Source organism: Cylas formicarius, unplaced genomic scaffold, assembly GCF_029955315.1.
Source record: "Cylas formicarius isolate icCylForm1 unplaced genomic scaffold, icCylForm1.1 PGA_scaffold_10__41_contigs__length_53128322, whole genome shotgun sequence".
Taxonomy (NCBI): Eukaryota; Metazoa; Arthropoda; class Insecta; order Coleoptera; family Brentidae; genus Cylas; species Cylas formicarius.
In genome coordinates this window covers 19,060,310-19,088,241 of record NW_026844214.1, presented here as the reverse complement: position 1 = coordinate 19,088,241, position 27,932 = coordinate 19,060,310, and the positions used below count along the sequence as shown (strand labels likewise).

The 27,932-nt window shown below is 32.5% G+C and overlaps 2 protein-coding genes across 7 annotated transcripts; one reads left to right on the top strand and one right to left on the bottom strand.

The window, feature by feature from the left end:
• Positions 1 to 432: 432 nt before the first annotated feature.
• On the bottom strand, positions 433 to 25,102 carry LOC132708066 (regulator of G-protein signaling loco). The gene is made up of 9 exons (XM_060680173.1): positions 23,008 to 25,102; positions 13,244 to 13,363; positions 7,973 to 8,310; positions 6,327 to 6,612; positions 3,734 to 3,928; positions 3,410 to 3,683; positions 1,630 to 1,799; positions 1,350 to 1,572; positions 433 to 1,018 (listed from the first exon to the last, which is right to left on the bottom strand). The coding sequence occupies exons 1-9, from the start codon at positions 24,949 to 24,951 to the stop codon at positions 567 to 569; spliced, it is 4,002 nt and encodes a 1,333-aa protein (XP_060536156.1). The 5' UTR covers positions 24,952 to 25,102; the 3' UTR covers positions 433 to 566.
• On the top strand, positions 19,521 to 27,297 carry LOC132708069 (THAP domain-containing protein 1-like). Of its 6 annotated transcripts, none has more exons than XR_009619823.1 (4): positions 19,521 to 21,272; positions 21,614 to 22,040; positions 26,020 to 26,178; positions 26,338 to 27,297. XR_009619823.1 is itself a non-coding variant. In XM_060680176.1 (3 exons), exons 1-3 carry the CDS (start codon positions 25,411 to 25,413, stop codon positions 26,823 to 26,825), a joined length of 675 nt encoding a protein of 224 aa, XP_060536159.1. In that variant the 5' UTR covers positions 25,264 to 25,410; the 3' UTR covers positions 26,826 to 27,290. The 6 variants fall into 6 exon arrangements, 1 of the variants encoding a protein (XP_060536159.1); XR_009619822.1 differs by having other exon boundaries at positions 21,947 to 22,040; positions 26,338 to 27,290; XR_009619821.1 differs by lacking the exons at positions 19,521 to 21,272; positions 21,614 to 22,040 and adding exons at positions 25,263 to 25,438; positions 25,489 to 25,799 and having other exon boundaries at positions 25,856 to 26,178; positions 26,338 to 27,289.
• Positions 27,298 to 27,932: the final 635 nt, after the last annotated feature.

Below are 27,932 nucleotides of genomic sequence, written 5' to 3'. Positions count from 1 at the left end.
CAAAACGAAACTTATACCCGGTCGCTTGAAGACCTGGAGCCTTCATACTTAAGGGTGGACTGGATCCCCAGAGAGCGGTTGTAAGATTGTAGAAAATTTGAAAAGCGAAGATCAATAGAACGAATGACTACCTAGGTATGGTTAAAAGGTGTCCTAAAATAAAATAACCATTTAAAACAGGTCTGATTCCGCCAAGGCAACAGTTAGCAAAAGCATTTGTTTGGTTCAAAGCTATGTTTTTCTTATTCACTGTGCTTTAGAGGGCATACTACTTTTTTTGCTATAAAGTAACATATATTCACAACAGCACTTGTGAATCTACCAGCAAAGAGATCCCTTAACCATCTCTTAACCATTAAGAGACTTTTCAAATGAAACGGTGGCCTATCGGGTTTGGAAAAATTCCTAAATACAATTCAGAAATGAGGTATCTAATAAATGGTCAAGACTTCAAATTCAAAGTCTCTAAATAATAAAAAACAGTTTATAAATGTCATCTGTCAAACCTAAAACTATCTACAAATTTATAAGCTATAGTACAGAATACAATAAATATATAAAAATAATTAAACAAAGCTGCTCGTGGGTTGATCAAGAAACACATCCTGCTTTACATCCCCTGGACCCTCTCGTGATTTGAAAGCATCGCTCTGTCCCCAATTTGGAGGCTTGATTGGTATAACTTTTGGTTTGGGAGGCAGGGGAGGCGGCTCTGAAGCAAGTGTCCGTTTTTCTACTTGAACTCTAGACGACATAGATTCGACCTTATTAATACTGCTTTGTGAACTCGTAGTTCTATTAACAGAAACATTTTCGTAGGTCGCTTTCACAGAGGATACTTTTGGACTAGAACCGGATGTATAGAATCGACTGTTACTTTCGGATATGCTTTGCCGAGGTGTTTGATACTGGCCATCTTCCTCTTTATCTTTTAGGAAGTCTGGAAGTTCAAAATTGATTTCCGTTCCACGTTGGTCCTCCAATCGCCTTTGCGCTCTTGTCAACCCTTCCACCAATTCTAAAATATTGACATATTCAGGGTAGCTCACTTTCGGGTCAAAAAATTTTAAATACAGAAGTTGTGTGACATTGCTTCATGAAATTACTCCCTATACTTAACTCCTAACTACTACTCCCCTATACTTAATTGATTGTTTTAACAAGGGTTTTTGTTTGTAACAATGCGCCTGTCAACAATTTTTAAGACATCATTATCGCCTTATAATAAAAAAGAAAACACATGAATCATTCTTTCAAAATCGGTATTGCATTTTTAACATTTTCAAAGCTCCCGATCAACCTGTACTTTACAAATAAAGCAAATCGTCTGAGAGTTGATATAATCTTACCATCACTTTCGCTATACGCGACTTGTTTACTGGGTCCAACCTTAAGTTTGGCAATCAAAGGTTTTTTAATAAGCTGATCGTTCGACGATTCCTCTCTATTACCGTGGGTGCATGCCTTTGCCCTGTGACTACCAAGTTTCTTTTTCCTTTCGTGCATCGCCGAGTCTCTGCGAAGAAATTTTCCAAAGATTCCAGAAGAATGTTCCGAACCCCAATCCTCACTCTAGAAATTTGTTGGTCAATAAAAGCACAAATATTAAAATAAACTCTCCCGTGTTACTTTGACGGAACCCTTGTCAGATTTGGACGGCTTGAACGCTTCGATATCCGACTTTTCTTGTAAGATACTCTCGAAGACTTTGTTGGTTATCTCCTCCAACTTTTTTACTCGAACATTATTAATTTTGAGAATTGGAACATCGGTACCGTCGTTAGTGGTATCGTTTACGCCTGAAAATTGAAGATTGCATTTGCAAATTGTAACTATCATAGGCAGCTAAATTTTGTTGAGTTTTTGTTGTTTATTTCTATATATAATACTGATTACTAGTATCAGTTTTTTTTATGTTTTTATGTGTTTAACCAAAATTTAACCAAAAATATGTCAAAGTAATTTTTTAAAAATTATAATGCATATCGAAAATCAATAATAAAACATATTTTTAAAAAAAACGTTGTGTTATGTTTATCAGATAATATCGTAAATTTTTTACCACTTTATGCACAGTTACCATTAATGTTTAATTCAAAAGGTAAGATTATAAAAATAGTTTGTTTACATTTTTTGACTTAAATTGTTATTTTCTTCACCAACGTCTATTAATAATTATTCAAATTATTAACCAAATTTACTTAGTTAATTCTTTAATTAAAATTTCAAAATTTTAGATATTCTTTGGTCTGCAACGTCAGTTTTGCATTTGCCATTACAGGCATTTCTTTCTGGTATAACCGGAAGTGCTGCCACCTCAAATAATAATTATTAAGATAGCCCCTATCTACTCTAGTATAATATCAAATTTTCAAATTTTGTAATAGTTATTCCATTAATTTGGTTTCCAATAATTTGTAAATCTCATAGCAAGGAGATAAATATGAGTGAAATCCATAACCAGATTTAAACAAATATTGGATTCATGTATGACAAAGCGGAGCAAATAGATTAATGTGAACTTATAAATATTTTTTTGCATTAAATAACAATACGGGTTAACATGTTTATAAGGGGATAAACCACATCCTTCTCTGGTTTACTTAAACCAAATTATCCCATAATCAAACCCTGTATATAATTGAAAAAAATTCGGAAATAGGAGTTATAGTACTGGAATTCCCACGTTTCCTTATCCAAGATTTTTCCAATAGAGTAAATGGTTTTCGAGAAAATATATATATTTTTGAAACTATGCAGTACGCCCTAATAGTCGATCAGAATTTTCATATGGATATCTCGAGCAGCGTGTGTGGTAGATTTTTGTCCATATCTAAAACACCCTGTATATCATAAAAAAATGCCTCAAATTAAAGTTATAGTCCCGAATCTTCAACAGTTCCTGGTTCAAGATTTTTTTCTGGACGCCAAAATAATTCAAACAAATTTTTCAAAAAATTTAGAAAAGTATTTCATGACTTGATCACTCCCAGCTTCTAAAGTTTAAATCCGGGTATTTCCAGCCAAATCTGAAGTCTATAGATGCAAAGCTGATACAACTATTATACTTTATAATATAACATGAAATCTCGAAAAACCCTGTACAATACGAGAAAACGTCAAATAAAAAAAATATTAGCTTCCCATACTCACGCTCGCTAGTGACTCAGTCAGTGACTTTATTCAGAACTCAACATTTATTTCGAACGAAATAAATGTTGACTTTCGTTTCATTATCGTGTTTGACAAACCCGAACAAATTTTTTTCGATTTAAAAAGCTAACAGTGTCTTTTAATAAGGTCCGGAAATGTAATAATTTTGCTCTATTACCTGCGCTTTCGATTTAAAGCTTGTCCATTCGTTACATATGCAGCTAAGCATAAACAATAACAAAGTAGATAAACTTACCTTCTTTTAAAGAAATATTAAGTCGGTCCATATCGATTGACGTCACAGGTAAAGATATATCGATCGGACAGCCAGCTCGAGTTACGTTGGTTTGTTCTAGGTTAAATTTGTACTTGTGCAAGGTAGGCCTCAAAACGTCCGCAATTATTTTCGAATACCTCGACTTGACCGATATTATTTTGCGGTTAGGGAGATCGAGCTTAAAAACAACCCTCTGCTCGACTGTCACCTCGCAACCCGCAAGTTTTAACGAGGACTCCGATATGTTTAATGCCTAAACGAAAATAAATTCTATACCAAAACGGACTACCCATTCTTTCTTACCTTCGGGTGCTTATTTGTAAAAACTTCGAAAGATGAATAGACTAGTCCTCGTTTATCCAACAGTCTTTGAACTAGTTGTTGTACTGTTTCGTCCTCCTTAATTTGTACTACAGTGGTGCTACCGCTACTGAGTCTCACGCGGCACAGAGCTGTTTTGATGTAGGCAGATGAAGTCAACATTTGATTACAATTCTCCTACAAGAAATTCTTTATTGAAATTCCGGTTTGATGGTATAAGGAAATTATTAAATATGACAGACACACCACATCACATGCAGGGGAATTACCTTGCTTCCATAACCACTTCTCCAGAAAACTGCAATGACGGATGAAATAATCTATTAATGTCACTAATAAACCTAGAGAATGTAAAAACTTTATAAGAAAAAGTTTTTTTGGAATGTTTATTAATGTTAAAATTACAACTTCACCAAATAACAAAAAATATATTGACAAAAATGGACACCATCACACTTCTGATATTCTTTTCCATTAAAACGAGACATAAATTGAGCTCTTCAATTTTCATATCGATTTATGAGATCATACGCTTTTGATGAAATACACTATCAAGGGTGGCCCATTTGAAACCAGAACTTGGGGCTTGGTGAATTTTTTTTTGCTGAATTAATAATAAACACAATGTTTCTGTTTTCTTTTTATGTCTGTTGTAAACAGAGCAGCCGTTCACTTAGTAGTCAAAATTTTAAAGGCAGTATTAGTATAGTTCTAATTTTTGCAGTTCGGTCACTGTTCTGCCCGAGCAGCGTTCCACTTATATATAAAACTTCAACAATTGTCAACAAAATAACCAGCGTTAACCTGGCGGGAATATATAATATACTTATACATTAATGCTAATGGTAGATAAGTGTAGTCAGAAATTGTTTTATATGTCTCAATTTTTCTACCTGATTGGGTTTTTTGAGGTTAAATTATTTGTTAACGGGTACTTTGTAAAATTACTTCAATCGTTTATCCTTCTCTGAAATCAGTGGTGACAAATTTGTTTATGTAGGCTACATGCTAATAATATCATGTTAGTTTTAATAAACGTTTTTAATAATGGTAAGTTCTTGTGTTGCATATGGTTGCATATAAAAATGAAAAAGTTTTCTTTTTTTCACAAATAAATTCGGTAAAACCTTTATTATAAACATTTCAAATTGCGAGTGCCCGAAATAAAAATTAATGCAATTTTATGAAAAGTCACCAAGTGAGAACGGGCTTAAATGATGTCAGTAAGAATTATATCCTTAAATAAACTGATTAAAACGCGAACACCTCATTCTTCCATTTATATAAATCAGCAAGCAAGAGCTACAGTTTAGGTCGAGTGCCTTGTGGGATACTACAAATTAAATGGAGTACAGAACTTTCTTGGTTATTAGAAAACCATGAAATAGAAAAAAAACACATAAACATGGTAGGAACTACATTATTTATCATTGAACATTGGCGTTCTATAAATTATTGACCAGTACATTACACAACGCTTCATAGTAATAAACTCTGTAGAATATATCATTCTTTGATATAGGAGTCAACTTAAAACAAATAGCCCATCGCCTGGTTTCACAAAACTATAAAGATTAAATTAAACTCCGAAGTCGATGTCTCAAAAATTATTATTTCTAAAATGTTACACGTGTTACGGCCACACGGCCATTATCAGACCCATAAAAGCAATTTTTTTGAAATATTAAAATAACTTACATAAATTAAGAATAAACATATACAAAAACGTCAACTCAAACTAAACAGTGAAATAAGAAATGTTGCGATTAATAGGGTTACACCGGAGACCTGCAGTTTATATTATTAAAAATTAATGTAGGCTCAAAATTAAATACATCATTGATGTAAATCAGCAAAGCCAAGAAGAGTCCTATCCTTGATTACATCTCCAGTGTAACCCTGTTAGTTTTTTTTTAATATTTTTATGTTTTTTAATTTTTGATCGCAACATTTCTAATTTCATTTTTCAATTCCCGGTAAAATCAAACGGATTCGTTCTCATTCCAATTTGTGTCTACGTACGTTTCAATTAGCGTCTTGGTATGTCCGTATAAATAATTATATACTATATTATATATACTATATAATATATACTAATTTACGCAAGTTATTTTATTATTTCAAAAAATTGCTTTTATAAGTCTGATGATGTTTTCTTTTTTAAATGTTTTTATATTTTTTACTTCTTAAACGCAACATTTCTTATTTCACGTTTCAGTTTGACTTGACGTTTTTGTATATGCGTATTCCTAATTTATGAAAGTTACTTTAATATTTTAAAAAAAAATGATTTTATAGGTCTGATGATGGCCGTGTGGGCGAAACACGTGCAACATTTTAGAAATAATAATTTTTGAGACATCGACTTCGGAGTTGAATTGAATACTTATAGTTTAGGAATCAACTTCCTAAACTTATAGGAATGCCCAAATTTAATTTAATTTAATTGAGTCTAATTTTAATTTGCTGCATTCTTTATTCGAAAATATAGTCACAACGAATTTAGTAAGTTCAATCTTCTCATTTGCTCCACTATGTTTTTAATTTGTTGTCAGTTTTCTATTATAACACTTACTTGATTGGAGAGAGCAAAATCTAGGGACGTCAAAGACGATTGGCTCGAGTGTATGCCTCCCTCAAGGTCGGCCGTGCGCTGATGATCATAATCGGCGCCATAACTATTGCTGTATTTTTGTAGGCAAGACGATTCTTCCCGATCTCGTGATTTCGACCTCTGATGGCTACTGTTGTTCTTACGATGCCATGGCAATAAGGATTTACGACGACGATCCTCCGCATTGCTTAATGACTTTTTCAGTTTGCTAGTCGGGGTCGAATTGATACCGGTGTGTAGAGCCAACCTAATATTAATTACATATAGCGACGTTATTCGAAACTGTATCAACATATTTCAAAATCAATATAACCTAATAAATGCCTGGTTAATTTAAGTGAAAATAAAATATTTTAACCAGTTATAGAATGAAAGTCGCAAAGAGCAAAACTGAAAAAATGTTCTGCTCCATATAGCAATGTAAAACCAGCAATTGCAATATTAAAGCAAAAGGAACTTTTAAATCAACTAGCCAAAATAGTGTTATCTTTCCTGACTTTAACCAATAGAATTCAAATGAATCTAGTAATTTTCTAGGTGCCATTGACTTCTTTATGCGACAATTGGGATGGGAAACAAATCCATGCAAAAAATTTACTAGCAACAGAAAAAGTGACAATATAAATGGGAAATCTCTTTTCAAGAAAAATTTAAAAATTTGGAAAAGTCCGCCTAGCCCCCCGAAAAAAACACTGTTTTAAAAGAACAGCAAGAACTTGTAGGAAGTGCGAATTGTCATAATTTGAGCTGCAATGGCGGAAAATCCAAATTTCGGATATTATTCTTACAGACCAATCGAAAGAGACGCATCGAATGTTACACAACAGTGATGATGACCGCAGATCAAAATTATCTGAGTAAACGAAGACTGGCAAAACATAAAAATAGCGCGCTGGAAAATTTTAAATAACATTTTGTACATCAGGAAGGTCCACCCAAGATGGTTGCGGCGCAGAGCAAAAGTTGAAAATGAAAACTGTTTCAAATGAATATTTAACACCCTATAAACCAAATCCTTTGAATTGTTGCTTCGATTTACTACGGATGAGACATGTATGGGCTAGTACATTCCTGAAAATAAAAACTCAGTTAAAACTGTAGGGAGCAACCAGTGAACCAGCTCCAAAGAGGGCAAAGGCAATTTTGTCAGATAACAAAATTTTAGCAAGCGTTTTTTGGGATGCAGGGAGAATTGTTTATTTTTATTACTACCTACTATTTATCGCATCGATTGAGCAAAGAAATAAAGAAAAAAGACGATATTTGGCGAAAAAAAAAATCTTCTTTTATCATGACCAGCACCAGCACACCCTTCGATCGTTGCATCAGCTAAAAGTTACGAATTAAAGTTCGAATTGCTTCCTCACTCACGGCTCCTGACTTGGCGCCCAGAATAGGCCCTGTGGACTAAGATTTGAGAGCCACGAGAACGCGTTATTACTGCTGTCAATGGATATTTTCAGAGGTTTTAACAAAATTATGAAAAATGGGGCTATGTTGAAAAATAAAGCAAAAAAATAAATAAAAAACGTTGTTTTCATTGTAAGGTCCGGGACTTATCAGTCCGCGCTCCTAAGAGGCAAATGGCAAAGAAGCGAGAGACTTGCCTGGGATCAAACTTGGTGATCACGGTATCGCCGGCGAGACACTGTTTGTAGAGTTGCGACTTTAAGAAGCGTGGATAGCTATCGAACTTCATTAAGTTAAATATTTGCTTTTGTGCCACTTCAAACAAGTTCGTGTCGGCGTCCACGAGATCCTGTTCCGCCGCTTGGCGTCCGTGGGCGTCGACGTTAACCGCTTCCGGCGCGCCGAGCGCCAAGTGCTGCTTAAAAATTCGTTGAGCTTCGGCGGTTCGTCTGGAGTCTGCGGGAAGTCGCGCGTAACGTTCGCACGCCGTCCAAAAATAGATGTTTTCGGCGCTGAACTCTTTCTTTAGGAATTCCTAGGAATACGCATTTTAAATGTAAGAAAAAATCAACAGAACAATTAAACAATAACAAATTAAAGATTGCAAATATCAAAACCATTGTTTAAAAATAAAGCTAACGACAGTAATTATAGAGCCATAAGTCTTTAACCGAGCTTTTCAAAAATACAGTGAAAACTCCCATAACAGGACACCCACGCTTCTTCTAGTTTTGTGCGCTTATTAGAGGTGCATGAAAAAGAAAAACAACATAAATCGTAAATATGTATTATGTTTATTTCTTCAAAAACATACAAATAACTATAAAAAAATGTAGGTGAACGAACTTTAACTAGTTATTTACAAACTCTAAGAAACTAGTCTGACGCATATTTATAGTTTTTTGATTTAACAAACTGAACCGAAAATGATCTAAATTTTTAAGGTGTTGAAATGCAATATAGTTCTCTTTAGATAATAAATTATAATAATAAACTTTCAGATTGTTAATTATTTTTAAGGCTTCATTATAGCTGTTAATTGTGCTAGGTTCCCCACTATTATATTTTTGATCGCTGTGTTCTTCCGGTTCAGGTTGTTTCATGTTTTAAATTGCATCTTCAATGTTCAGTCGCTGTAATATTGTCGATTCCAACATAGTTTCCTAGAGTTTCTTGCGTTATGTTCATTTCAATACCAAATCGTTCCATTTCAAGTATCGTAGTTAGTGGGATATTATCTTCTGCATCCCATTCCATCATTTTTTTTTTAAAAACAAGCTTTGTTGAAACAATTTTGTATAGTTTCTCGTGAAACTTTAGGCCAGGCTTATTAAAATAAAATGCTTCTAAAATATTTACAGACTTTGCTAAATCTGACGCGGATATTACTTGATTCGTCTTTGATAATAGAATTTAACATTCTGTATGATACCCTCTAGTCTAGAGGTTGACATACTAATGTCGTATTTGAAAGCAAGAAGATTTTTATGTTTTGTAATTTTACTTTTATCCAAGAGCACTATAATTTTTCACTTTTGTAGGGCCATTTTTCTATCAAATTGAAACAACCATTCATTCATAATGTCTCGTGTCATCCATGCTTTCTTGTTAACTTTCCATATTGCCGGTAAATTTTTAATTGCTACATTTTTAAAGGTCGGGCAGCCTTTCCAATCACGAGCAAATCTTCTTGTGCTACCATATTAGCACAAAATAAAATTGTAAGTCCTTCCTTGGAAAGCTTTCCACCATTACATTTTTCGGATTTCAAAGCAAGTGTTTTGTTAGGTAAGACTCGAAAGAAAAGGCCAGTTTTATCGGGACTGTAAACATCGTGTGGCTGATATCCCAGGAGTAGTGTGGGCAACTTATCTTTAAACTCATTTACATCTTCTTGACTCGCACCTTCTGATTCTCCGTGGATACTTTTTCAGTCATCCATTGGAAGCTTTTAAATTTCGAACATTAAGTTTTTCCGCTATTTCTTGAGGCTTGGCCTTTACCAAGTGCCCCGATATTGGAATGTTTTGACCTCGCAAACCGAGAAAACCAATCAAGACACACTTTGTCAATTTGAAGTCCCTCAGTTTTTACAAAATTTCTTTTTTGATCAATATTGCTTCCCGACTCCCACTGTACACAAATGCTGTCCTTATTTTTCACAATTTCCGCCGCTTGAGTTTTCCCGATTTTAAATTTTTCTGCGAGCTTCCGCCCCAACAAATTTTCCTTTTCCGAAATGTTACCAATTTCCATTTTTTTCTCGCAGGGAAAGAAGTTTTTTAGTAGGTGCCATTGTAAAAATTGTGGCCACTTACAGGTATTTGCTTGCAAAATAAAACTGGAAGTCACGGCCTAATGAATAATACGATATGATATGAAAAATGAAAAAGGTAATTCCCCCATATTGTAGCATTGCGTTGTCCTGGTATTACAAGTTCACGTCCGTTTAAGAGAGGTATTTTTTTTCAAGTCAGGATAGTGTTGTCCGCGTCCGTTTAATGGAGTGTCCGGTTAAAGGTGTTTGTTTTACAGATAAAAGGGTAGGCAAATATTTCGTTGCAAAACTGTCCGTTTCAAGAGTGTCCGCCTAATAGAGGTGCCGCATTGAGAGGTTTCACTGTATTTAAAATGGTTATGTGCTCTAGACTTACAGGATTTATCAACAACCGCCAGCTGATTTCAATTAGGCAACATGTATATTTGAGGTATACAGGTACTTAGCTTTGGAAGTATTTTTAGAATTAAGTGAAGCCAATAATCTTAGTATTGCTCAGGGCAGCATATGGGTCCTTTGCTATTTTTAATATATATTAATGATCTTGCTCATGTTGAAAATGAGAAAGAAAGTATGCAAAAGAAGAAAACCAAAGAATAGTTTAAAAGGCATTAATTAATAATAAATGAAAATATAAGAAACTGGATCTGAAATGATTAAATAATAAAAACATGAAACAAAGTTAAAAATCTTAACGAATTCTTATCCTGGTATCAACATAATGCTAGTCTCTGCATCAAGAAAAAATTGGCTTTCCTGAATGTTACTAGAATACTATAATGTGCGGTGCTTAGGTATGGTATAATTTTTTGGCATTTCTCTACAAAAGTTCATTTTGTAGTGCAAAAAAAAGTAATTATGAAACTAAAAATTTTTATGTATTTGGAAAAAAAATTATCACAAACTATGCATTATAAATTTTTAAATTTTTGAATAAAAGACAAATATTTTTTATATGACCAACGTAATCAATTCATAGACTAGGACTAGGAGCATGTTACCCATATGTGTGTGTAACTATTAAACAAATTTCCATTTTAAATCAAGGATCTACCTAGCTGAAGAAAATTTAAGAGGTCTTGATAGTGTTGTAGACATTTTAAACATGTAATGCATTTTAAAACTTTATTTTTGTGAGGACATTTCATTTTATGTATATAATAATTATGTATGCAATTTGACCTAGAGCTTCAGAAAAAAATATTTTATGTGACGTGATTTGGTCCCAATTATTTCAAAGTTAGTGTTAAATGTAGTGATCATTTGTAGATATGTCTTTTAAATCAAAATGTCACTAAACTAAACTAATAAATATACAAGAATAAACATCAACTACATATATAAAATGCAATACTTTTATTAGGCAAACAGACGGTGTCCCTCTAATGTTTGCTACATATGGGATTTTGTTTTTATTTGCCCATGCATGTCCGATAACCTAAAATTCTATTTTGACATCAGTAAAGTAAACTCGAAGTCACTTGAAGAAAGTGATAGCGCAAAAAATTAACATCGGTAACGATTAAAAAAAAATCCCATATGTGACGAACATTATGGGAACACTGTATATAGAGGGCTAATCGATTTTAACTGTAAACAATGTCGAATTTATGGCCTCATATCGACCGAATTGAGACAATTTGCGTCAATGTTCCATTAGTGAATTGCTAATTTCCTGTATATTTAATTGCGGTTAAGTTCAGAATTAATACAAACTGAGTAACAGTTAAGGCCGTAATTTTTTTAATTCATAATTTCAAGCAAATATATTTTATCTTGTAAACGTACTGCTTATTTCGAAAACGCGGTTATCCAGTTCATTAGGTTGTAACTCTTGAATTTTTTTGTATTTTTGAAATTAAATAACATGAAGACACTCCTATAGCTAAAGCTTATAGCTGTCTCGTAATATTAAACATATTAACCATCTCATAATTTTGGTTGCTAACATAGAAAGTAGAAAAGTAATATTTTGCCAAACGACCGTTTTATTTTAAAGATAATATATAATCATTTTAGTTATACAGAACATCTTATATAGCGATTTCTATTTTTTACAAAAAATAAAGATTACTTTGTACTGTCGTCATTTAAAGATAGTCGTTATTGAATATTTTTAACTAGTAGCGATTACCTCGGCGTTTAATTAACTTAACAAAGTGGAAAAAACATGTTTACTGATATGATATTCTAGTGACAGTTAAGTAAATAATGTAAAAACTGCTGTATTAAAACAGTTTGCCTTCGCAATCTTGAAATTTCGATTGCCTTTTGACATTTTCATTTTTTTTTAATTTAATTTAATTTTGCCGAATAAAAAATAATTTCATAACAAATGCCTTTTAAAAGGCGGATAATTTTTTGATATTACTCTGTAGCATTATATCAAATTCTACTATATTTAGTTAGTTTTGATTAGTTTTTGGCAAACAAAATTGTATATCTCAAACCACGAGAAAAAGTTTCATTCAATTCATTTTTATGATTACTGGGTGCGCCAAATTGGACACTTTTAGGAATAGGCCATAAATGCTGTCGGTGTTTAGAGCTCGATTTTCACAAAAAAATATACTGGTAAAAACCGCACATGAATATCTAACACCGTTTCATAAGTTTTTTTTTTCAAAAATGTGTATGTTTAAAAAATAGCTGTAACTTTCTTGTTATGTAAAATTGTGCGTGTGTGCGTGTGCGTGTATGTGTGTGTGTGTGTATGTGTGTGAAATATTTTTAAAACTAATATTTTATAAGTTATCAACCGAAAAATCGATTTTTATATGCTACATCCTATTTTTTGATCATTGAAAAGAACTTAAAATCACCTTTCGAAAAACATAGCAGCAAAAATAGAAGTTTTGAACTTTGAAGAAATAGACTTTGGAAGGTGGCCTGTAATACAGAAAACAAATATCTTTAAATAATTGCCAAATTGTTCCCAAACTATTTATATGAAAGACTAAAAATCAAAACTCCACCTAATGACTACCAAATGTACAATTTGACAACTCCCAGTGTGCATTTGTTTCCGGTATTACGGCCGCCCCGTCCGTGGTACAAACTCTGTATTTTGAATAAAACTCTAGCAAAATACCAAGTGTGCTTCAATGATTCAAAAATATACAGGTTTGCTCACTAATATTTTAGAAATATATTTAAGTCATATTTAAAAATTACAACTCTGTTTACTTACAGCAAATGAATGCAACCCTACAGGATCTTCCAGTAATTTTTCGAAGGATGTCGCCCACGACGATGGCCCGCCCGCAGGGCCACCTTTGTTGTAGACGATTCCTTCGTTGGTTTTATCACACTGCAAAAACAAATGCTTATATGCAATAATTTTACTAGCGTCATTTCATATAGCATCAACCAAAACAAAAATTGCTTTATTTCCCTAAAAGGGATGAAAATTCCCGAATTTCAAATATTTCTGAGCAGTGGGTTTTTGAAATTAATTTTAAAAAAACAAAAAAAGTGAAAAAATATGTAATAACTGCAAAACCATCTAAAATGGATATAGCAAGGTACAGCCAATCGACGTAGAATTAAATTATGCACCAATAATATCGTCGTGTTTTAAAAACAAAGTTTTGCAGGATTGATTTTGATGTAATTTCGAATGTATCATTCATCTTATTCCAGTTTTCCATACTAGAGTTCATTATCAGCCAAAAATTGTTAAAATCTTCAGGGAATATTATTATTTGTGACTAGAAGGGCGTTTATGAAATTTGTAACAAGCGAGCCGAAGGGGCTGAGACAGGCCGGCTGCGGGTACGAGAAGCGGATTGAGGTCGCAGTTGTCACCAATATAGTGCGAAGGTGGCGGTGCGCTCTCTAAAAGGGAAGCGCTGTTCGCTTGCCAGTCAGTAACTTTGTTATTTTGTTATTTCATTTTCATTTTCGTTAAACTTTAATTTCACGGTTTGACCAACTCACCAACCAAATCAAACCAACATTTTTGTCGATTTAAAAAAGTAACAATACTACGAGGCTATACAGCATTTCCATCCTTTGAGCACAGATACTGTTTTTATGGTACTTATACATTTGGCTCGAAAGATTTGTTTTTTCAGCATACCTGCCTAAACCACAAATTTATGAAATGGACACTAACGATTAGTAAGCATGAAAATTGCGAGAAAAATACAAAGACCGTATAGAGAAAAATACGTTAATAGTTCAAATTGGTATTGTGCAAATTAGGCATCCGTTTTTTGCGGAAATAATTTCTCAAGTACACATAATGGCACTTAATGACGCAACCGCAAGGTTATTGCATAATTTAGATAGCAGACCAAGTGTTTTTACTAAAATTACTTTAATTATTTATAATCAGCGAGATCGTAAGAAATGTTACAGGCCAGTAATCCAACGAAATTTGTTTCGTTAGCATTTATTTATTGCACCAGCTTATCCTGCAAAAAATACGATTGAATTGATTATTAAACTTTCATGAACTTGTTTTAAACCGTAAACCAGAATATATTACAAGTGAACTAAGCAATTAAAAAAATCTCTATTTTCTAGTTTCTCCTCGAGTTTCTCTTAAACTCTTAAAATACGGGATTCGACAGGATGAATAGAAGAAATTATAAAGGGGATGCTGGAGGAAGCGATAGGTATTGTTAAGGCATTGGCAAAAATCAAACAAAGCTTGCTATCCAAGGAGGGTCTAAATGCACTCAGTGCAATTGGAAAGAGAAGAGATACGAAGCGTAAGAATGTGTTGTGTAGAAATTTAATTAAAAAACAGGACGAAAAAATAACGTATAGAGCCATGTCATGTGTACGACATAAATACGTTCCTTACACTGCTCAAGCTATTGTCATTATACTAATTTTGAAACTTATTTACTCTGCCAGTATTTAATGTCACCATCACCATCGCTTCAGCAATAAGAAAATAATTATTCGATGCATTTTGAAAATAAACAATGACTGAATAAGGCTGAAATAATTAGCAAGTATACAATTATTATTATAAGTATATAATATATATGTAAGTGCACAATAATTGGGGTTGTCAGCAAAAGTCGTTAGTTTTGGTTATACGTGTAAGGATGTACAAAAAAAAATTAAACTAACACAAATATTAAAAAACAATTGAATTTTTTAATATTAACGAGATACCACAGTGTTGCTTAAACAGATAGCTTAACTTTAATTAAGGAATTATTTCTTTGTTAATTCTAATCCAAAAAGTTCATATAGGTCCGCTAGGTCTTCATTTTTGAGATTTTTTGAAGTTTTGAGGCACATAAGATTTGACTTTGCTTTTAATGTTGATTGATTTCCAGATTGCGCATCTCTTGTATAAAATTTATAAGTAAAAAAATACGTTTGTCTCTCTGATGATCTTGAGTAAAAGCCGTTCTCGAGATATGTAGACTTCATTTTTGCTTTGACGTTTTTTTTATACTATTACCAATTACTGCTGAATGCAATTGAAATTGTTATATTGGCTCCTCCAATTTATTTTCAATCCCATTAATGGGAGAAAGTAAACTCGAGCCAATAAAAAATGTCTAAATATCACAGGTCCTTTAATGTTTTAGCTATCCAGGAACCCAATGAATAGACTTCACAAGAAAAAGCAGACTTTGTAGACTAAACTGAAACTAAATCAAAAAATTAACGGTCATTTTTATACCAGCTAGGCTAAACAAGTTAAAAATCTTATACAAAAAAGCATCAAAATGCGAAAACTATACAGCGTTAGTCAAAAATAGCGCAACGGCCATATATCTCAGGAAATATTAGACCATTTTTGCAAGAATGACAAAAAACAAAAATAATTAATTATTTAATCAATAAATTAGAATTTAATTTATAAACGACATAATTATAGATTTTAACAAAATGGTAAACTTAAATGACAATAAAAACTATTTAAATAAACTAGAATTTAATTTATAAACGACATAATTATAGATTTAAACTTAAATAACAATAAAAACTATTTCAAAAGGAAGGTACTTATTTTAATAAATGCTCAAATTGACGTCCTCCTGCTACTTGACAATGTTCTAACATACATTTTTTAACTTTTGAGGAAATTCGGTACTAACCAAGACTATTCAAACAAAAATTTTCCTCATCATCTCTATCAGCTTCAGACAATTCCTGAAGGAGCTTCTATTATACTTATTTTTTGTCAACATTTTTTTACTGATTATGTATCGTCGAACTACTTTGTGAACTATTCTTCATAGTTCTTTTAGTTTTTGGTCGCCCTGTTCCTGGGCGGTCTTTTACAAACCCAATATTTTTATTGGTATTTAAGTTTACCAATTCGTTCAAATTAAATCATTAATTATTTTGGTTTTTTTGTTATATGAAAAATATTTAGAATTTAAAGAACAATCCAAAAATGGAATAAAAACATACCCTTTCCATTTGAAATAAGTCTCGCGGCTTAGGAAAAAAAACATAAAACGTCGCCTATATCATCATTTAAACCAGATTAATTAGAAACCCCCGTACACTAAGTCTAATAAGTCCCGAGATATGTGGCCGTTGCGCGACTTTTGAGTAACCCTGTATATACTTATGGGTGATATAACCTACGTTTAACGAAAAAACTTTTGTTATTGGATTTTTTTACTAGCAGTTAATCTAAACTGGCGTTTAAGTGCTTTTTATATAATAAGCCCATACTCGTTCACAACGGCCAGGTATGTTAACAAAATATAAATAATCACCACTGCAATCACAGTGTATACTAACAAACAAAAATTAAAATAAAGAGCCGTTTGTATACACTTGATTAATTACCACAGGACTTCTGGTTTCATTGGTACATCTAATTCAGGGCTTAGAATATTAAAATATCTTGCGATCGTTTATTTAATTTGGTGCACTTTGGACGCGCGTTACATTAAGTACATACAATTTAAATTAATTCAATGATGTTTATTGGCGTTTAACGCCATTCCATTCGTCGAAGTGACGCGAAAGCGGCGCCCCGCAATCAAAAATATGATATTGTGCAGTTGCGTCGGTTTCTGATATCCACCTACCAACTGGTAAACAAAATAAAAAACGGAGATCGGAAGTTTAGAATTTAGTCACATACTTTTCATCAATGGTCTCTTGAAAGGTTTTTCAACAACTTTTAAAGATAAAAAAATACTCAGATTTTTGAGATTTGCTTCGAATTTTGAAATACTGTCTTGCACCACATTCATGTAGTCGATTTCTAGAATATGAACATTGAATTAAAGCTTACCGATTCGATTTTGTTTTTATTATTATAACTAATACAGGGTAATTCAAAATGAAAGCAAATTTCAGAAACTGTAGATACTACAAGTAATTATGACGATTAAGCCAACTTGCCTATGCAAATGTTACTAGATTATGAGATACAAGGTGTTAAAGTCCACTATGCCTCTACAAAACTGCAAATGCCACAAAGCAACAAAGGTGACATTGAGAGAACTGCGTCGTTAGCGATGCAGACAACAATAAAACAGTCATTAGACATCAAAAGTTGCAACAAAAAAAGAAATCACCAAGCACGTAATCTTTGCGGAAGTTCCTAAATACAAAATCAAGCAATCCCAAAAAAGATAAAATGGTAGAATAACAAATTGGGATATTTTCTGTTTTCATTCTCTATCTCTTTCTCAAGATTTGTTACTGGAACTGTGTTGAAATATCAATTATGATTTTGAGTGTGGTGTTGAACTGTGTAAGGCATTAGTAAGATTATTGATCAATTAGGAATTGATTTGGCAAATTTTTTAAGTAAGCATTTTAAGTTTATTTACAATTTTGTTCGTTTTAACGACTCATTTTTGGTAAATAAAAACAATAATTAATCAAATTTACGATTTTAGTTTAGGAAAACAATTTAGTAGTAACGAAAAGTGATAAATCGATAATGCAAATTTAAAATGCTAATGTACTACTTGATTTTATATTCCCTGTTCACTACAGATAGTGATAAGTTAAGGATTTTTTATAAATTTTGAAAAGCCTTAGCTAAACACGATAATTTGGTTAGATACAGTTATGTATCTAATGAAATAACTACTTAGGCGCTTTACTAAGCTTTTAGAAATGCATTTGACTATATAAGATAAAAAAACAATCACGGTACCATATACACATTGGAGCCATCGTAAAATGCAAAAATATATAAAAATTTAAAAACATCGTTTCGAAGTAATGATAAATAATGGAAATATAGCACTTCGCCACACATATTTTTCAATACTTAGCAATAAAAGTAAAATATATTTTTTATAAAACTTCTGGATTCCTCCTGCATCGGTTTTTGTTGAATCAAACTAGCTAACGTTTCGAAAATTATCCTGTTGGCTTCTTCAGAGCTTGACTGTACCTGCTTTTATATTGTTGGAGGGGGTGAGGGGGGGGAGAGCTAAATGAAGGGCATAAACACTGTCTCGGATGACTAATTCCCATATTGGTGACAGGTAGTAGAGACCTGCACCTGCGGATGAGTTTATTTGTCTTAGTCTCAATGTTTTTTAATGTTCTTTGAGCCTAGTTGATATTTTTCGTCCAGTCCCTCCAATGTATTCTTTACCACATGTTTATGCCCCTCATTTAGCTCCGTCCCCCTCAAACAGTATAAAAGTAAACTGCGAAACAGTTTCAGTAAAGCTCTGAACAAGCCAACAGGATAATTGGCGAAACGTTAGCTAGTTCGACTCAATAAAAACCACAGTAGGAGGAATCAAGAAGTTTTATAAAAAGTATTGCAACAGCCTGTGGAAGTTTCTTTGAACAATTAAAGTAAAAGATGTAGGTAGAGCCTGTCAAGGCATTTTAAACAAAAAAAGATCAGACAGAACATTTTTAACCTAGAAAATAATAATAATTATTATTATTATTTTTATTATAATACCAATCGCTTTACATTTTCTTTTGTAAATTATATAAAGCTAACAAGTGATATCTTAATCTCAGTTAATAATAATTAATTAGTTATGCGTTTTCTTATATGTATTCTGTATTCAACATTTACGTGTATAACAAGCTCTTCTGTACCTATACTTATCAGAAGAATAAAGTTACAATTTTACTATATTTTTAAGAATTATCACCCCAGGTTATCACAGAATAGAATAACCTAGCTACCCCTAGCTTACCTTTCCAATCAAATATTAAAAAATGCCGATACTTAATAATTAACAAGAACAATAAATAATTGTATTATTACATTAATAAGCAAAACTTCGTAAAATTTACAATCACCGATAATTCCATGAAATTCGTTTTCAAAACTACTAAAATCATTTTACTTACTTTTACTTACTTTTTATTTGCTATTTTTTTCTTCTTTCTCTAATGTTTTGTTTGTTTTGCAATCAGCGTTGGGATTTTGGCGGATGTTTGCTTTTACCGGCAAATCTAGGCCACGAAACGTTGAGGAATTTGAGGGCAACACGTTGCCTCGAATTTATGTTTAGCAATACAGAGAAACTTACGAGCATGTTTCCATGATTTCCTCACTAATTTATTATCCGCATTGTTGCGGAACATTCCACACGATCGTCGCACATTGTAATAAATGTCACGGCACCGCTATTTCAAAATATGGAAACCAAACGAAAACACGCGCGAATTTTAGGAAATAATCGCGGAAACCGCTTCTCGTTCGCGTCAGAATCGACAACCGCCGTTCCAAGCAGCGATATTCACGCCGCAACACACCCTAAAATAAATTGTTTTCAATTTACAATTGCAATTAACAATAATTTAAATGGACGGACGCGCACTCCGGATCGCGGTTGGCACAGACGGTTTCAAAACAATTGGTGTATCAACACGCCAGCTCAGTCGCGGGAACTTCTAATAAACAATCCGATAGTGCGAGTTGAAATGTACCGGATTCCGGAATTCAAAGCGTTCATTGCGATTTTTTAGTGGGTCAAGGGACGAACAAAGGAAAGTCTAGTCCCTTTATATTATGATGATAATCAAAAAGCTAATGGTTATAATACCACCACTATTTAATTTATTATAATTCATATTTTCCGCAGGCCGTAAAAGATTTGAAGATACTCGCTATGCAGAATTTTTCATTTCACAAGCTTTTTTGGTCGGAAATGTTTATTTACCCCTCTATTTATCCTTTTTCTTACATATTTTCGTTTCTATGTGCAATGCGCAATTTTAGCATTTAAAACTAGTGTTCTTCAACTAATAAAACTCAAATTGGGAAAACTGTTGCGAAACATTGTGTAAATAATACTAACCCCTATTACATAATACGATATCACATTAATTATCATAATGAAGAAAACTTTTAATAAGGTTACTATTTAAAGATTTTTAAATTTAGAAATGAAAAAAAAAACAATTCCCATGGTTCACGCAACACTCAAACCAAACCTGAAAATTGGTTGGAATCTTAGGAACAAATATAAAATGATAAATAAAATAGTAATTCCATGCTTTAACTGTTCCGGAGTGATGTCACCCAAGACGATATCGAGAACGTGACCCATTAAAAAAAATGAGACCCTGTACCTTAAAGACTTTCAGGGCACATTGTTCATGTATATGAACTTTTCTACCTGAAATTACAGACGACTTCAATTCCTGTTAAATCACCGCTAAGTTTAAAATTATTAACTTTATAAGGTCATTTTCGTATTTGTATATTGAAGGGTTTGTATCAAAAACTCTGTGTTTTGTCTAATAAAACATATCCCTAGTCTGTTGTGGCAACTGAAATAGTATCAGCATTAGTAATAATTCCTAAGTCAATATTTAAAATTTTACAGTTATAGTTATGATTATGTTATAAATTTATTTTCTAATAAAAATGTTTTTAAATTCTTACATCTCCTGAAGCATATCCAATATTTGTACTCATAAATAACATTAAATAAAAAATCCCTCAATCTAATTTATAAATTTGCAAAATACTCGTAATGAGAGTCATTTGGAAGCCCACTAGTAGAGTTTCCTCGGTTAGTGCACACGACCGGGTAGGGGAAAATTCACTTTAATTAGTAGAATACGCTGAAGTGGCGTGATTCACTTAAGGCGGCTCATAATAGTATATCGTATTTTTGTAAAAATATGTCTTTTATTTTATTCTAAGCACTGAAAGCATATTGACAAAATTCAGGGAGTTCGAAGATTATTTAATTTAATCTACTTTTATATATCAGAATCGTATTATTTAATATTTCTGAACCCAGGTCACCTTTTCATATCCAGTTGTGGGTGGATAAGTAAGTACAAATTCCAGTTACTATAATTTGTTTTCTAACAAATAAAGAAATTCACAGCATTACTGGGTATTGGTTTTTAAGTAGGTATCGAGATTTATTTATTAAATATTTTGAATGCCGTTACTACTCATGTTTAGTTTGGTACGAAATCTTGACCTCTTCTCTGTATGTCATTAATTTATGCCGATATAAGGAATATATTATTTTTTGTTATTTATGGGGTTACACCGTTTTAGAGTAAATGTTGAACCATAGTTAACGAAGTAGGTATTCAGGCATTCGAGGATAATAAGTTAGACTGATTTCGCTTCCCGTGCCAAAATTGTTTTTTTCGATTTCAGACTTCTATTGTTGTCAACAGTTTGTAACGAATATAGAGCTAGTTTTATGCGCGTGAAAGTAGAAGTTAGAACAGCATAGTTTAACGGGGCCTAAGAGAAATAAGCAATGCTTTTCGCTAGCTGAAAGGCCAATAAAAATAAACAAAATAGGCATTATATTAATAAGCAAAATTTTTGAGGAGTAAGTCAGGATTTCTAACTTAAGGCAAAATTTCTGAGCCAAGTCGGAATTTCTGAGAAAAAAAAATGAATTTTTGGAAAACGAGAATTTCTGAAAAATAGTCAGATATATAGGGTAATTCATAAATAATGAAAAACTCAATATTTTTTCAGATTTTCGCCATGTTTCAACTCGACAGGTAAAAAATATGATTCAATTTATCTATATAATACAGTGACACTAGCGCCCCCTAGGAGCAACGTCCAAGTAAGTTTCAAATCCGTACCTAATTGTCATGTCAAAAAACCTAGAACTGCCAATTTTTATTCTAATACCAAAAAAACTTTCACCATTAATAACAAAATTTAATTTTTTAAATTTAAATTATTAACTCCCTATACCTCTGATACCCAACCAACTACATTTGTATGCGGCATGTGCGGCATGTGCGGCAGTTTAGAGATTGTCCATTCTTTATAAATCACCCTGTATATCTGATAATTCGATGAACACTATCCCTTTCGATAGACATGTCGGAAATTTTTACCTATTTTTTAAAAATTCTGAGTTATTCTTCAGAAATTTTTATTTATATTCCACAAATTATGACTTAACTCAGAAATTGTGACTTGATCCTCAAAATTTCGTCCTATTAAACTAAAGTCCCTATTTCATTTTTGATGCCCTTTCAACGCTTTCGTACTATGAAGCAGTACTATTTTTTAATAAATTGATCCTTTCCACCACCACCGACCTTGCCTACCACACAGGAATTTAACGAGTTTTCCACAAGCTCGCGAATCGGAAATGAAATTTGGGGCAGGTGCAAGAGAATTGAGAAATGGTATAAATGTTTCTTGCACCTGGAAGTTTAAATGTTTCATTTATATAAAATAAACATCAGGAAGAACATTGTTGTATAGTTTAAACAGTAATGTAAATTAGTACTTGTTTGTAAATAGAATTTTTATAATTTCTGGACAAAAAAAAATAAAAAACCTCTAGCATTGTTTGTTTAAATGTTGTCAGTTTTATTTCAACACCACCCAGCAACTTGTCAACCTACAATAAAACCAAAAATAAACATGTATGCTCTCCTGTATAGATATAAACCGATGATTTTTTTTCTGATAGCAACAAACTCATCAACTCATCAAAATTTTCAAAACACATTGGGTAGTAAAAAAAAGAAATTCAAAAATAAAATAGATTTCTTGAATTATTGTTCACTTACCAAGTAACCGTTCCTATCAATCCTTATATCAGGTTCGCTTTGAGCATTATTCCTTTTTTGACATTCCATTTCCTGAAATTTACACAAATTTTGCAAACTTCCATACCCACACTTCTCAAATGACTCAAAATTATTTAGTTCATCTAGACTAACTTTAGATCCATCAAAAGTTAATATTCCACTGTGTTTGTCGCCCTCCAGACCCATAATATTTTCACAACTTTTGGCAGATTTTAGTTTTTTTTTTACTTTTTTTACTTGTAAAGGCAATCGAAAAGTATCAGAATCTTCAACTTCAGAAATCTTTGAATTTTGCACTTGTGGATTATGGCATTCAGATTCATATTTACTGCAGTGTGATGTGGTATCTATTAATGCCAGTTCCTGTTGATTGTCATTTGAAATAACTGTTGCATTGATGGCACCAATAATTGCCCTACAATGAAGGTAATTGTATTGCCTCGAAAAACGACTTTCTTTCTGGACACAATCAGGTTTTTCTGGTCTATTTCGTTTCTCACAGGCTCGTATATTTTTTACATCATTCAACTGCCCTACTTCTACATTTCCATTTTTGCTGACTTTTCCTTTTATAGGGCTGCATGTTGTGTTATTATGAATGCTATTGTATAAATTCTCCCTTCCCGTAGACAACTCGAGAGCATCTAATGAACCCTCTGACCCATTTATCCCTTGAGGTCGATTCTTAGTATTCAAAATAGGATATGGATGGTGCTGTGGAAATTCAACAACCAAAATACGGTCACTCACATTGCCACAATCATCTCTAAATCCTATACCCGAATCTGAATTACTAGATGCACTTGGCTGTGGAGAATTGGCAACTACTGGCAAATTTGGGTCATTTCTGTGCATCAGGCAATCACTTTGTAACTTATACATACTTTGAATGACATTTATAATGTACAGAGCGTTTTGTGGAAACTCTAGACATGTGTCTGTAAGACCATCATTTGTGCAAACAATTTTAAAGTTTTCAGCAATATTTGCATGAAGATGATGGTTTACAATTTTTGAATCAACAACAAATATATGGCAGCTATTTGATATGTCGATTTCACTTTCTACATCTTTGGATTCCTGCCAATCCTCATTTCTATTATCATTTATGGCACTTGTTACTAAGCCAAAATATCTAGAGTCTTTTTCTACACTAGACCCAACATAAACCACCCTATTAGTTGGGTATATAGCAAGAATATTATTTGATGAGTTTTTTAATGTCAAGCAAGTTGGTAAGATTGTCATTAGCACCGGAGTTGGAGATCGTTTCTCTTGTCTCAGTTTCCTTATACAACTACATACCGTTTGCAAACGAGAATTGGGCATCAGCTGTTTGGGCATTTCAATAGTGCCTAAATATCCTACAATAGCTTTAAATTCAACTGGGCCACTTTCTGTAGCAACTGCATTTAAAACTTGGGATTCATTAGGACAGGTATCTTCATGGAAAATATTTGAATTTAGAGGTCCATTTTGATTTTCCAAACAATCACGCATTTTTACAATATTCTTTTCACACGGATCAGAAGATATTTTGTTGCAAACTCTATGATGAACTTTAGGTTTGTGCATATATTTGGGTTTTCTATTGCTTGCTATTCTACCACACTCCAACTCTTCATCGCTACTGTCTGAGTAATAATTTTCTGCAATAGACATTTTAATTGCACCAACACAGTTTCCAATAAGGCTGACCACTGCATCATGTGTTATTTTAGAAACAGATACTCCATTAACCGAAATTAGGAAATCACCAGCCCTCAGTCCTGCTTGATCCGCTGGTGAGTTGTTGACTATACATGACAAAATACAGGGTTGTTGCCCAGAAATGGTGAAGCCGAATCCGTTAGGGCCCCTGGCAACTTCTACAGTTCTTACACCATAATTAGGCCGCTTTTTACGTCTTCTGCTCGGATGCATGTTTCAAATGTTTTAAACTTCAATAATCGAATGAACAGTTGTTCATCATATCGGAATTTCTTCCGCCTATGACCTAAAAATCCTAGTTTTCACTTTAACTGTCACTTGGTTGCAAAACAACCACAACAACTAGACAACAAACCGTAACCGGGACAACAGATCAAACACAGGCTGGCATTTAATCAGTGGCGCCATATAATTTCGTCAAAAACAAAATGTTACTAGCCCAACGTTTGACAGGCCAAGTTGGGCGAAAAAAATGTATCGGTGTTCTGTGAAAAAAACAATTTTTAAAATAACTTTTTCCACAATCATTTGTAAAAAATAGTGAATAAAATGGCCTGTTGACTCACAATTGAGGAAAATAAATAATTTCTTTGCAAGTAATGAAAATACACAACCCACATTCCGGGTACAATATTTCCTTCCGCTGCCTTCTACTATTGATGTACAGTACATATGCTCAAAATGTGTACCAACCCGTCAAGTAAGAAAAACAAAGTATTGTTAGTAAAGTGACTTAACCAAACGATTTAGCTTTTTCCACCTATTTGGATCCTATAATTCCTGTGGAAACATTGTCCTAGGAGTAGGCAACCAATTACACACTTGTACTTGCCTCACATGTAAAAAACTTAAGTATTTATTTACTTTATTCACTTTGCTTACGATTTTTATTTGAATTTTGATCAATTTTGTCAATGATTGTATTTTTTGAGAAAAGTATGTTTGGCCGCTGTGATAAAAATCAAGAAAGGTAGAAAAAGAAAAGATATATTCAAAGAATAATGACCTCAGTGTGTATGACTAACTGCGTACACGTACTACAGCCCACTCAATCTAAACACGTAATTTGATTAATATGTAATGTACGAGTACTCTGTAATATCTTTAGTTTTTCCAGGGTCAAACTTGTGGTGTTGGTGCATAATTCGCAAACGAGCAAATAAAAACTTCTGTTAAAACTAATAAATTTACTTTCGCAGTAGTCTACATAACCAAAAACTATGTCTGGAAATATGTGTGCTATGTATAACTGCAATAATAGTTACAAAAATCGTTTGCCAGGTGTAACATTCCATAGCTTTCCAAAATCAGTTGTTACATGCAAAAAATGGGTACAGTTGTGCAATAGAAATGACAAATTTAATATTGCCTACAGCAGAATTTGTTCAGAACACTTCCTGGATGTGGATTTTAAACGGGATTTGAGAAATGAATTACTTGGTATGTATTCAGTAAATTTTATCATATTTTTCACATTTTTACTTTAGAATAAATTTACACTATTTGTGCTTTTTAGATCAATATAATTCACATTAAAAATAGCTATAAAAGTATAGCCTTAAAATATGGAAGACCTTTATCTACATATTTCTGTTTCAGGGTTGCCAATAAAGAAACGATTAAAACAAGATGCAGTACCTTCACAAAAACTTTTTGAGTTGGAACCTTCAGAACCAAAAAATTCTAAATTATCAGTAAATAGTGAGCATCAAATTTTTAATAAGAAGAAAGTAGTGATTGTTTCAAATTTATTAAGTGAGAAACATGTAATTTTATCACAATTTAAAGATACTTCTGTGGACATACAAACTCCAATTGAACATGTGGTTGAAGTAAATCAAATCACTGATAATTTATTAGAAAATGTAGATGCAAACACCTCTCACACTCTTGATACTCTTTCAAACGCTTCCACATGTGAACAACTATATAAAGAACTATTAAAAAAACATAAAACACTTAATATTAGTAATACATTAATTAAAAAAAAGTTAGAAAACAGAAAGAAACAAATTAAATTATTAACTGATCAACTAAGATATTATAAAAATTCAAAATACACAAAAAATAAAAGAAACAAAGTATAAAATAGATGTAATTATTGGATTCTTTATTATTATTGATTTTTATTATCTTTTGGGCTATACTTAAGCAACAAACTCGTTATTTTTTTGGATTGTTTTGTTACCTAATACTGTTTGTGTACTAGATATAGATAATATAGATAAAGATAATTAATTATATTAAAAGAAATGCAATACCATAATGTATTTCACTTTTTTCTAAGTGCTTATTTCGTTTTTCCCACTTCCTACTGGTAAAAAACCTAATTATACATCCATCAAATGTGAGGGAAATGTCACTTTTAGTCATCAGCTTTATCATATCAAAGGCCGAAAGTCACTTCTAACATTTTGTTTTTCGAAGAAACTTCCACAGGCTACTGTAATACTTTTTATAAAATTTCTAGATTCCTCCTGCGTCGGTTTTTGTTGAATCGAGCTCTGAAGAAGCCAACAGGATGATTAGCGAGACGTTAGTTTTGGTTAGTTCAACTCAACAAAAATCGAAGAGGACTAAGTTTTATAAAAAGTATATATATATATATATATATATATATATATATATATATATATATATATATATATATATTTCGTTATATTTCGTTCCATAAGAGGTATATTTTTCAGTAAAATAGGAAACTCCTCTTTACAAAAAAAACGATTGACAATATTTTTCGCAATTTAATCTTTCCGGAAGGCATTACGCTTTTAAAAAAATACAAGGATCGATTACTTCAAACCCACATAGCTATAAGATAATATACTGGTCCTACAACGGTAAAAGGTGATGCGCCGCAGGTGACTATATTTTTGTAGAGAAGGTGTGGATCTCTTGCGCTTGCGTCACCCCCAACTAAGTGAATTGCCACATTGCCGGAATTTTTCTGAAAAAAATTTCATAAGAACGAAATTTTTGGTGGTTATGATTCTTGCTGTACCTTTTTCGTGTTTTTGTAGAAAACTTGTGTTTGCGTTCAAAACTGTAAGGAAAAGGATGTGCCTATGTACGAGTAAGTGTTGCCTTATGTACAAGTTGATTTAAAAGTGGTTTCACAAACTTTTTTTTTTTTAATACTTGCTCCTTCACGAAAATACAAGTGTTGCAAATATGAGGACCTAATAGGACCTTAG

What these genes read in the sequence shown, in the direction of transcription:
- LOC132708066 (XM_060680173.1), bottom strand. Translation starts at nt 24,951, where the DNA reads ATGCATCCGAGCAGAAGACGTAAAAAGCGGCCTAATTATGGTGTAAGA. An exon ending in ATCACCAAGTTTGATCCCAG is followed by an intron (nt 6,613 to 7,972) that starts GCAAGTCTCTCG and finishes AATTAATATTAG; the next exon opens with GTTGGCTCTACACACCGGTA. An exon ending in ATTTTGCTCTCTCCAATCAA is followed by an intron (nt 3,929 to 6,326) that starts GTAAGTGTTATA and finishes AATTTCTTGTAG; the next exon opens with GAGAATTGTAATCAAATGTT.
- LOC132708069 (XM_060680176.1), top strand. Translation starts at nt 25,411, where the DNA reads ATGCTCAAAATGTGTACCAACCCGTCAA. An exon ending in AATGTGTACCAACCCGTCAA is followed by an intron (nt 25,439 to 26,019) that starts GTAAGAAAAACA and finishes ATCGTTTGCCAG; the next exon opens with GTGTAACATTCCATAGCTTT. An exon ending in TTTGAGAAATGAATTACTTG is followed by an intron (nt 26,179 to 26,337) that starts GTATGTATTCAG and finishes TTTCTGTTTCAG; the next exon opens with GGTTGCCAATAAAGAAACGA.